The 12,597-nt window shown below is 38.5% G+C and overlaps 2 protein-coding genes across 2 annotated transcripts in view; one reads left to right on the forward strand and one right to left on the reverse strand.

The window, feature by feature from the left end:
* Nucleotides 1-6,881: 6,881 nt before the first annotated feature.
* Nucleotides 6,882-7,290, forward strand: LOC309829972 (ADP-sugar pyrophosphatase-like; the record flags this gene model as incomplete). The annotated part of the gene is made up of 1 exon (XM_082666219.1): nucleotides 6,882-7,290. The coding sequence occupies one exon, from the start codon at nucleotides 6,882-6,884 to the stop codon at nucleotides 7,281-7,283; it is 402 nt and encodes a 133-aa protein (XP_082522345.1). The 3' UTR covers nucleotides 7,284-7,290.
* A 1,399-nt stretch (nucleotides 7,291-8,689) lies between these two features.
* Nucleotides 8,690-12,597, reverse strand: part of PLCZ1 (phospholipase C zeta 1) — a gene marked incomplete at both ends in the record, with an annotated part of 41,588 nt that continues 37,680 nt past the window's right edge. Inside the window, 2 exons of the mRNA XM_082666329.1 lie at nucleotides 8,690-8,775; nucleotides 9,547-9,696. Coding sequence (XP_082522455.1) covers nucleotides 8,690-8,775; nucleotides 9,547-9,696 — 236 coding nt within the window. The remainder of the gene's footprint in view (nucleotides 8,776-9,546; nucleotides 9,697-12,597) is intronic.

Raw genomic sequence — 12,597 nt, forward strand, 5'->3', positions numbered from 1 at the left:
TTAGGCAGATGGTATGTAGGTGTTATGGATTGAACTGTGTCCTCCAAATTTATAAGTCCTAACCACCTGTAACCTCAAAATGTGACTTTATTTGGAAATAGGGTCACTGTAGATGTAGTTAGTTAAGATGAGGTCATACTAGAGTAGAGTGGGCTCCTAATCCAATATGACTCGTGTCCTTATGAAAGGAGGAAATTTGGACACAGACCCGAACCTAGAGGGAACACCCTATGAAAACATGACATAGAGATTGAAGTGACACATCTATAAGCCAAGGAACACCAGCAAACTAGCCAAAGCTAGGAGAGATGAATGGAACAGATGGTCAGAAGGAACTAACCCCTTAATTTCAGACTTTTAGCCTCCAGAACTGTGAGACAAAAAAATTTCTGTTGTTTAAGTCACCCAGTTTGTGGTACTTTGTTTCGGTAGCCCTACCAAACGAATTTAACACTGAATCTTCATTTGTTTTGTTGTTCCAGCCCTGACAAATATCTGGTATGTAGTAGATGCTCAATAAGCCTTTATAAATTAATACCTGAACAAATGATTGAATGACACACCGGTGAACAAAAACAAGGCTCCTAGTCTTAACTCTCATTCATATCATGTTTTACAGCTCTTTTAGCCTTTTTATATCTATACTTCATTTGCTTTTTATAAGAAGTCTAATAAGATGGGGAAAGGGGAGATTATTACAATTTTACAGAGTAGTAACATTCAAATGTCTCCTAGCAGCATAAACTTTCCACTCAGATGAGTTCTTGAATGGAATGTATACACACACATCCGGAGAGGAGGGGAGATTTTTAAGTTAAGCAGATGTGAGAGACTGGAAGCATTGGACAGTTGGTCACCCCATCAATCCCCGCCCCTCCATTCTCATCTTCAAAATCCCTGAGAAACTTCCACAGAAAATTAAGACATCTCAAAAATCACAGGCTAAAAGAAACTGAGGATCACAGATATGATGTGGCTACTGCTATCAAACAATTAAGGGGTTGTGGTGACAGACTCATTTCTAGCAAATATGGTTGAAGGTCAGGACTTGATTCCCAGAGGAAATGGATTATTGAAGAGCTACCACTATTGACACATTATCAAGGCCCACAGTGAAGACTTAATAGCACATGGGAGAAATTCTAGTGATTAAAGCAATTACCCAGCAACTTTAACTCTCATATTGTAACACATGTCACAAAAAAGATATATTTTATTTCTTAGCATAGGATCCTATATGCTGTCAATATATTTTAGATAAACCAATTAAACCTAACTAATGCTTTTTCTTCTAAAAAAATGTTGGGGCAAGCACAGCATTAACACAGAAGTTTCAGCAGACCAAGAGACACTGCTTAGACCTTAGGCTTTGGTAAGAATGGGCCAGGTGGATTTATTAACCCTGGTTATAATGACTTAGATTGCACCAACTGACTGCTTTTTATCATTAAAGGGATGTAACATTAAACCTTAGGCATTAATGAGTACAGACCTCGTAAGGTTTAGTCCTTAGAACAAATTAGACTATAAGAAAAAGATAACCCTTTTAAAATTTTCTTAAATAAGCTTTTTAGGCATTAGGTGATTAAAAAAAATCGGCTGCTTTTTTTAATGGATTTCTCAGCTACATCTCAAAACAACTAGGCCAGAAATCTGGAACAGTGGCTGAATTCAAAGTGTGCTACAAGCTCTAGTAAAGTTAAAGCTTAAACTTCTTAACTCCAGAGACATGTATGCTTGCCTACTATCAACTTTCTCAAACTGTGTGCGTGTGTGTGTGTGTGTGTGTGTTATTTTGAAGTGACCTTAGGGTTAACAGCAGTGGAGGAAACCAGACCAAACTTGAATTCGTGTGTCATGTCCACAGCCTTCAGTTACAGAAACAACACAGTCTCAAGGAGGCTCTGCATTTGAAAATTAAAGAAACTAATTATTAGAGTTTGGAGGTTTGAACCATACCCCCACTCATAGAAGGGATGTGGATTTTATTAATATTTAAATCAAAAAGAATGGGGATTCTTTTTATAAAGAGAATATGCCCTCTTCCTAGGCTGAGGTCAAAATATAACTGACTGAGATTATTAAATGCCCCAAAACTGGGAAAGCAATTTAAAGGTCTGTGCCCATCAGCCTCTGGCTCTGAAATTCTGATTTACCCCAGGAATCAAGAAGGAACTGGAATTTCTTACCATCAGAACAAAAGCAGTAGAAGAAGGAAAATAAAATAAAAGACGTCAAACAGAGTAGTAATGAGAATGATATTTCCTTGAAAGAAATGTTGGGATCTTACAACATAAGCTGGGCAGATATGAAGGGGAAATGAGATGTTAAGAGCCAGGAGAAAGAACTACAAAGTTAAAAAGGTGATGGACTTAAATCCAGTTTCTCTTGAAAAAGGTAACAGAAAAGGGCAATACATTTCAGTTGTTACTAGTTCAGAAGGGAGGACGGTACCTAAAAAAATCAATCAGATAAAAAGAGTAAAGGCCTTGGAGAGCAGGTATAATGACATCCTGGAGAGAACTAAAATTAGAAAAATTTTAAAAGATCCCTCATAAAGCAGCAGCATTTTGTAAGAACAACTGGGAAATCATCCCTTAAAAACTGACAGAGTGATTAAGTGATTAAGAAAATCTGGTCATATTTGAGAGGGAAACCCAGGAAAACAGGTGTAAAAGACTCCAAGAATTATTATGTAACTTTCAAAGGAACAGAAGTATGGCCAAGGGGGTCTAGGGAAACATATTTGGAAAATCTCTGGAACTGGTACTCTAAGGGAAAATGAAACAAAGAGAGGACTTACTGAAGGGAAATCAGACAGGATGGTTACAGGTCAAGACTTGGTATGGAGCAAACGTTGGTCTGAAAGGAATATTATCTTTGAGGTGGGACTAACCTACTCGAGAGGATCAAGATGGTCAAGGCTTGTTTGAACAAGGGATGTGGAACAAACATAGAATTCACCGACTTCATCTTTCTCAAGACAAAACTTTGAGAGTAGAAAGAAAAACAAATGCCTGGGCCAGACAGCAAAGGGAAAGGAAAAGTAAAAAAGGCACTCAGGTCCAGGAAACAATGTTATCCTCTGTGAGCTATGGAAGTAAAGAGACCAAAAGATGAAGCTAAATAAAAAGTCAGAAATACAGCTCAAATGACCTGAAAAGAATATGGAAACAATAAGAGGGGAAAAAATACCAAAGCCTAATTTCACGTCATCAGAAAAAAAGACTTTAACTGAAGAAAATACTATTCAAGACTTGGGAAGTTTTAAAAGTGAGATATGAAAGTGTTTTGAAGATCAGATGACAAAAATATTAATTATCGCTAGACTCTAACTGTTCACATATGTCAACTGCAACTTCAGGTAAGGAATATGCTGCCAGTGATCCTTCAAGTAAAGCAAATGAAGTGATGGGGCAAAAAATATTCCCTAGGACACAGGTGCCAACTGAAGAGCTCTCACTGATCAAGGCTGGACCAAGTTGGGAAAGGAGCATTAGATTGTAATTCAAAGTATAAAATAGTTATCCATAAACCCATACTGATATAAATGACTGATTAAATAAATAAATGGGGGGGGTGAGGTTTGACTCTACCACGGAGAAGAATTCCAAACAATTTATATAGACACTCTGCCTTCTAGAAGGTAAAAGGTAACTACCAACTCTTTAAGTGTGGGCTGCACACAGAGACTCTTCCTCCCGAAGAGTATGGCATGAAAAGCAGGGAAAACAGAACTTTACAGAGGAGAAACTTGACAAACTCTACTTCAATCAGGTAATAAACGTCCATATCAACAGTGAAAAGTCATGTCGATAGAATGCACCTTTGATAAGATTTATGAAAGTGGCACTTTACCTCTGAGGTCTTCCTTCCAAAAACTTGTAGCCTTGGTCTAATCATGAGAAAAGCATTATTCAAACCCAACTGACAGACATTCTACCAAATACATGACTAGTAGTTCTCAAAACCATCAAGTTCATCACAAGCAAAGAATGTGTGAGAAACTGTCACAACCTAGAGCAGCCTCGGGAAATATGACTAGTAAGTGTAATGTGAATCGTAGATGGGACCCAGGAACAGAAAAGTGACATTAGGTAAAAGGTAAGGAAATGTGAATAAAGTAGGGACTTCAGTTAATAATAATGTAGCAATATTGGTTCATTCATTGTAATAAAAGTATTATACTAATTGAATATGTTAATAATATTGGTGGAAAATGACATCAGCAAAAATGATGGAGTAGGAAACTCCAAAGGTCGATCCCTCCACAAAAAACAGCAAATAAACTGGTAAACACTATCATTCAACATTTAAGTCTAATATCCATTTGAGCTAATTTTTTTATATTGTGTAACTTAATCAACTTTTTTTTTTCCTGATTGCCTTGGGTCAATAACTGTGTTTCTGTCATTTACTATAGACCTTAGGCAACTCAATGTTTCTGAGCCTGTTACATTAACAATAAAATGTAAGATTGCTGCAAGGATTTAGGCTATTTTCTATTTGTTTGTTTATGTATTTATTTAGGCTCTGCCGTGCAGCTTGCTGGATCTTAGCTCCTCGACCCGGTCGGGCCCTCAGCAGTGAAAGTGGGGAGTCCTAACCACTGAACTTCCAGGGAATTCCCTAATTTCTGTTTAATATCAGGCACATGTTAGGCACTGCTAACATTGCAGAGGTGGAACTCTCATGTTAGAAAAGGGACTGTTCTGGGAGAAGAATAGGAATAGTGACTGAAAGTGTGAAAGTTAAATTGTATACAGATGGGAATTAAAGAGGGCACCAGTCCCTGAAAATGTGTAGGTTTTTAAGGAATTTAACACCAACTCCCACCACTACCACCATCACCACCACGTGCTCAGCTGGTGTGTAAGAATGCAAGACACGGAGAAGACCAATCTCTCATAAGCTCAAATTCCACTTTAATCTACCCCTTGGATGTTTTAAATGAAAATTTCTAGTGGCTGGTAAAAAAAGCTTAACTCTGAATACTACAGAGGGCTCAAACTTCATGGCCTAAGAATCCAGAATGCATCATAAGAATGTTTTCTTTGATGGTACAAATATTTCCAGAGGGTTATTACTTTGAAAGAAATGTAATTCAACAAAAGCTTATGCACTATCCAAAGAGATGGACTTTTAATAACTCCAGAAAAATGGAATCCAGGTCATATATTCTCCCAATAAAATGTTCATTGTTCAAGCCCATAAGGGCTTCACTAAATGTAAGCGATTCCATTTTCTGGATCCTAATCCACAACATGAGCTTTTTGCCATTGTGGCTCCCAAATAACCCCTGAAATTTGCATAAAGGTTTTGAGTGGAACCCCTCGAGGCACCATCTAGGGTGCATGTGTCTGCATCCCTCAAAAACACCATACACGCCCCCCTACCCAAAATTAAAATAAATACCTCCTTTATACAGCTACAGGGAGTTTCTCCACTCTTCTTTCCAAAAATAGGGCAATTTTATGTCTCAGCAATCAGCATCAGTGGCCTCCCGTGGTCACCATCCCCCAAACAAAAGTCAGGGTAAGTCTAGATTGTACTCTGCATGTTTTCTATTTGAGGCTCTAAACAACCAGAAGCAGAAAAAAAGTAAAGGTCAAAATTAACAACATAAAACTTTACTGTCACTAATCACTACAAGGTAATGAGAGTAACAAAAGGAAGAGTCCAGGTTTATGTTAATGCCTTCCAGCCAAAGACCACCAGAAACACACACAGTAGGTCGATTCTTCATTGCAATGAGGGAGACACACAAATGAAGAACCATGGGGTGTCTCAGTGAAGGGGTGTTGGAAAGGACTTACTGTTGGATTCAGGCTTGTGTCAGATGATTTGGGAGAGGGTTCAAGGAAGTAGGTGAAAAATCCGACAGTCATTCATGTTTCCTAGGGACTGTTTGACACTTTTGTGTTTGGACAATATTCATGCTTTTGTCAGATGCTCTGTCATGATTACAGACTGGTTCTGTTTTTCTCCTTATCCACTGTGGTCACAGAGTGACCTTGTCGTGTGCTGATGAGAAACTGTTCAGGTTTGGCAGACGAACACCATGGCCTGACTGTGAGTGTCAGGCCAGCTCTTAGCAACACCAAGGCCTCCCTGAGAGCATAAAGTCACCTCCTAGCTGTCACTTTAATCAGTTGTATGGAAACATAAACCAAGGAATGTAACCTAATCTAGGAGATCATGGATGGCTTCCCTGAGGAACTGACATTGTTGAAAGATCTTCTGTTACCACAGCCCAGGGGTTCATTTTAGCTGTCTCTTATGTTTTCTTCTGCTCCTCAACACTATTATTTTTCTACAAGTGAATTAGGAATATTTAAAAAAAGATAGATTTTGTCTTCACAGTTAGCTGAGTTTGAGTGGTACCTGAAGAAAAATGAGAAAAGGAAATACAACCTTTTTCCTTCCTTATTTCAAATCTTATTAGTATAAATGAGAAATAAGTTTTTCCTGCTGCAAGAATTAATGAACTCTTCTGCAAAATTCATGTGATCAAAGTCTTTAAACCTCATGAAATTCCAGGTCTTCAAAAGGCTTTAGGGGTTTAGAGAAGGTTAAATCCTTGGGTTAATGGGTTGAACATCCCACCTGCTATTAGGTTGAACATAGATATTATAAATAAAATCCTTCTGAAATGGGTCACACTTAAAAAAACAACTTATAGGGATCCTACTGATCTAACAAGAACTTGGGAAACTGGGAAGCATCCAACCATGTAAGGACAGTCGGCTGATGGGGTGGTGGTTACCTCAGTGCTGCAAACAACCCTTAGTTTACCAATGTATCGTTCTGGTGAAGCAGTTGCAACCACCAATGGCGCGCTGCTGCCTTGAATTCCCCGTGGGTCTCATCAATGACCACCAATGGCGGGCTGCTGCCTTGAATTCCCCGTGGGTCTCATCGATGACAACAAAAGCCCAGAAGCAGCTGCTCTTTGGGAGCTTGAGGAAGAAACTGGCTATAAGGGTGATGCTGCTGAATGTTCTCCACCTGTACGTATGGATCCAGGTTTGTCAAACTGTACCACACACACCGTGACAGTAACTATCAATGGAGATGATGCTGGACACGTAAGGCCTAAGCCAAAGCCAGGAGATGGGGATTTTGCAGAAGTAATTTCCTTACCAAAGAATGACCTGCTGAAGAGACGTGATGCTCTGGTAGCTGGTGAACATCTGACAGTGGACACCAGAGTCTATTCCTACCCTCTGGCACTGAAACATGCAAACACGAAGCCGTTTGAAGGGCCCTTCCTGAAGTTTTAAGGGCAAAAGACAGTGGCCACGTTTTTGTAAACAGAACCCCCAGGCCTCCTTCACTAAGAGTTTGTATTCAGCTTAGTTTTAATGTAGATTTGAAATTAGCTTTTTCATAAAATAAAAGCAATATAAGTAAATTAATAAGTAAAGATCCTCCTGTAATCTGGCAAAATAGAAGCAGGCCTCTGAGAACTGGCTGTGTGTCCCTCCTGGGGAGACTGTGCCCTAATCTTCAATCCAGAGAGCCCGCGAGTGAGGATCTGAATGACTATGCACTGAGTAAGCTGGGACATCTGACTCCTTATGGGTTGGATATCTGAATTCCCAGTGGCATTTTTATTTTAAATATTTAGTTCTGAGGCTACACCATGATAACAGTAAAACATAGTAGATGTGATTTTTTTGTATATTTTTTCGGCCATCAACTGATAATGCATTAGTAGACATCTCAAACAAAGAATCATTTTTGTTATTTTAGTTATAAATTCAGATTTAATTTCAACGAATACCTATGAGGGCCCCCTAATTTGTCAAAAATTGTGCTGGTGATGTCACCTCACTACCATGCAACAATGTGGCAGAACAAGTATTAGTATTAGTATGCCTGGTGTTTTGAAAAACAGTTAATAATGAACCACATTCTTCTACATAGGACATTTAGCAAAGCAAAGTCCTGCTGATGGTGAGAAGCCCAGCATATGAAACAGCACAGGACTCTCATCTCTGGCCAAGAGGCAACCTTCAATGTGCATCTAGTGCAGATTCAGAAACACGGAAAATTCATTCAGAGATCCAAGCATGTAAGTCCCCATAGTAGATCTTTTTTACAGATACGGAGTCTGGAGGCAGTTTGAATGCAAATCAAAATCATATGCACTCATAAGAATGTCTGTATAATTACAGGGTACCCAATCCAGTGCACAGCATCTGAGAACTAGTCTGAGAATGCAGGGGCTAATTGCTCGCCAGGATTCAAAAGGGCACCAAGCACCTGGGAATCTAATTCCTTCCTACTACAATATGCAGTAGTGGGTGTCTAGAAATTAAAACACTCCTAGATTTCATATTTCTTTTATACTGCCAAATACTTGCCAACCTGTCTTATACAATCAGACATATTTTAGCATCTTGTAAATTCTACTAATTAAACATGATACAAGCAAGTTGAAAGAGCAGCCTCAGCAACAGAGGAGCAGGAGAAATTGGCTGACGAGAATGCCATACTGTCAGGACCCTCTGAAGTTTCTGTTTTGTTTCCACTGTTCTATTTTGCATATTTAAAAGCGCACTGGCTCAATATCTCAAAATAATTATTTTGCTTCATGTTAGAAAAAAAGGGGAAAAATATGGACACCCATTCTGGCTGTTTTATTGCGATGTACAGCTAACACCGTGTCCGGCACCATTAGTTGCTATCTGACATACCAAACATAGATAAACAGGGAAGCAGGCTCAAGACTCTCACCCATTTTGGAAAACAGAGGAACACGACGGTAACCTGCAAAAAGAATCACATTTGATGAGAACAATAAAAATAAATTCATCAACAGTGGCCCCAGTAGTGCTCCTGAGAAATAATACAGTAAGCACATATAAAAGCTAGGACTAAGTAGTTATATTACATCCCATATATTAATTTTCCCCCAAAGTAAAATATTTGACGTTTCTATCCCGACTTCCTACTAAACACCACACAGCTCACACTTCTCCTCCCTCAAAGTGCAGCATCTCCAAAATTAGCCACCACCCTTCTGCTTCAGAAAGACTGTTTCCTAGGTATATCTCAGATGGTGGTAGAAAAGTAAAAATAAGGATAGAATTGGGAGCACAGTGTAAGTCACCCCTGAAAGGTAACTGCAAGGCAGCCCTGGAAAGACTCAAGAAAAGAGAGCCTTGTGCTCCCAGTATCTCCTCAGGTGGGAAGAAGGACTCACTGCTTCTCCCTTCCGTGCAGTTCCCATCCTTCATTCCTTCACGGTAGTCATGCCTACTCTTAACTGAAACAACAGAGCTATGTCCATGTAGAGAAATTCTCATACAAGCCAAGTTTGTCTAATTAGTCTTCCTAGAAATCCCACTCCCCAACCCCACCTTCTGTATCAGAACACATTTCTGTAATTCCACTGGGAGAAAATATGTGTCAATACATAAATTTTCCTTTACATCTGACTGTCATGGAGAGAGCTATTTGGTATATAAAAGCGTGTCTTTGGTAAACTCCAATTATATATAAACATTAGCACAATCATCTTACTTTTAGGAATATTACCTTTGTTCATGCATAGAACTGGTAGAGTATATTGCCCAAGAAATTCATTTCCCGCTATTAAACCTTGATTTTCAACAACAAAACGTATCAATGCCAATTCTGGCACCTGAATAATAAATGTGAATGTTTCATTCCATCTTGGACTAAAAGCTGAAATATAAAGAAAGAGATACAACCAAAAAAAATCAAACACCATCCCTAGAGAAAAATGCATAATATCTGTTCTCTAAAATTCTTATTTTCAACACTTTTAATAGTAATAATAAAAGCTTGGGGTTTAAAGCACTTAAATTTTTAATGCATCCAATGACAAAGGAATAATAATGACAATAATAACACTTATTAGGTGTCTACAATTTCTGGGCAATATTCTAAAAACTTTAAGCAGGTAATCTCATTTAATCCTCACAAAAACCCTATCAGGGTTATTTCTATGCACATTTACAGATGAGAAAACTGAGCCACAAAGATGTTACATAACCTCCGAAGGCTTTCACATAAATAGCCATTAAGTGCTTGGGCAGGAAGTCAAACAAATGGAGTCTGATTTCAGAATGGAAACGTTTCACTATTATACAATATGACTGTTGTGTTCCAGCATTTTATTAACAAAGACACTGACACATGAGGAAGTTAAATAACATCATTTTTCTATATCAGGTCCTATCATAAGAAGAGCTCTATAGACAGTTGTTGGAATGAGAGCTCACTAATGTCTGCTCTCAAGTCAGCTCCTGATCCTTCTTTTGACTAACTGCTCATTTTAAAATCCAAAGTCAAGGAGGAGCTTCAAGATGGCAGAAGAGTAAGACTAGAGATCACCTTCCTCCCCACAAATATATCAGAAATACATCTACATGTGGAAACAACCCATACAGAACACCTACTGAACGCTGGCAGAAGAACTCAGACCTCCCAAAAGGGAACAGACGCCCTCAGGCAACCTACATGTAAAGGCAGGGCCAAATCCAAAGCTGAACCCCGGGAGCTGTGAGAACAAAGAAGAGAAAGGGAAATCTCTCCCAGCAGCCTCAGGAGCAGCAGATTAAAGCTCCACAATCAACTTGATGTACCTGCATCTGTGGAATACCTGAATAGACAACGAATCATCCCAAATTGAGGAGGTGGACTTTGGGAGCAATGACATATATTTTTTTTTCTTTTTCTCTGTTTGTGAGTGTGTATGTGTATGCGTCTGTGTGTGACTTTGTCTGTATAGCTTTGCTTTTACCATTTGTCCTAGGGTTCTGTCTGCCCTTTTTCTTTTTTTCTTTTTTTTTTTTAGTATAGTTTTTAGCACTTGTTATCACTGGGGGATTTGTTTTTTGGTTTGGTGGCTCTCTTTTTTCTTTCTTTCTTTCTTTTTTTAATTACTTTTTAAATTTTTTTAATAATTATTTTTTATTGTAATAACCTTATTTTATTTTATTTTATTTTTCTTTCTTTCTTTCTTTCTTTTTCCCTTTTATTCTGAGCCGTGTGGTGGACAGGTCAGTGCTCTGGCAGGGTGTCAGGCCTGTGCCTCTGAGGTGTGAGAGCCAGGGTCAGGACATTGTCCACCAGAGACCTCCCAGCGCCACATAATATTAAGCGGCAAAAATCTCCCAGGGATCTCCATCTCAAAGTCAAGACTCAGCTGAATGTGGATTTCTAACCTCTAGAACTGTGAGAAAATAAATTCCTATGTTTTAAGCCAACCAGTCTGTTTTTGTTGCTGCTGAAGCAGCCTGAACTAAGACACTGGGTAAGCATGAGTTAGAACTAAATTTGTGGTATCTTTGTATGGGTTGTTTGATCTAACCCAACCTGTCTGATATAATCTCCCCATAAACATGAACTACTTCTATTTAATTTCAACTCATTGAGCTTCATCAAAACAAGATGATGAGGACACGGGGAGGGTGAAGGGTAAGCTGGGACGAAGTGAGAGAGAGGCATGGACATATATACACTACCAAATGTAAAGTAGATAGCTAGTGGGAAGGCACATAGCACAGGGAGATCAGCTCGGTGCTTTGTGACCACCTAGAGGGGCGGGATAGGGAGGGTGGGAGGGAGGGAGACCCAAGAGGGAAGAGATATGGGGATATATGTATACATACAGCTGATTCACTTTGTTATAAAGCAGAAACTAACACACCATTGTAAAGCAATTATACTCCAATAAAGATGTTAAAAAAAAATACAAAGTCGATGAGTAATTTATGTCCTTAGCAAAACAGATTATCCCAAACACTCTCTTGCCAAACAAGAAATCCAAATTGTATCACAATGTGACCCAAATCAGATAAAAATTAAGCATAACTGAATGGAATCAAGAAATTCACATCCAGATCAAATATATACTCTTATTTAATAAAAACTCAAAAGTTCAGAGAAAAATAATGTATTACTTTTCATTGTACAAAGGCAATGCTACACCTACTACTTCAATAGATCTGTCCTTTGAGTTACATTTCAAGAAGTATTGAAGCATTTATGACTAATTATACCATATCTATGTTTTCTATGGTGCATCTGTAGTCACAAGTGCACATTTACTAGGAAGCAATCCAGAATGCAGTCTATGCCTGTAAAAATATTAAACAAATTGACTCACACTGAAATAATAACCATCCTACCTTGCCCTAAGAAAAGAAATAATTCAACAGAGTATAGTTGCAGGTTTAAGAGTCAGTTCTTTATAGACACTGAAAAATGTCTCCCCGAAATTCTTACACTAATTTATTCTTCCTCCTCCAACCCTCCTTCTCTCCAACTCTCTTTCACTCTTTCATACACACACACACACACACACACACACACACACACACACAATCATATATAGACATATATGAAAGTCCTTTTAGTGTCAAAATAAAATAAATAAATAAATAATAAACCAGAATATCACATTTGCTTAGTTACAAATAGAGTTAAAAATCACTTCCCCACCTTACCCAAATGTGATCGTTTTCCTCCCAGACTCTCATGTCTTTCATTACCCTACGATTACCCTAGTAGTTAAGTGATCTCAGAATCCCTCCTGTCCAGTTATCTACACCCTTAGTC

This window comes from Grampus griseus (genome assembly GCF_964374135.1).
Source record: "Grampus griseus genome assembly, chromosome: 11".
NCBI lineage: Eukaryota > Metazoa > Chordata > Mammalia > Artiodactyla > Delphinidae > Grampus > Grampus griseus.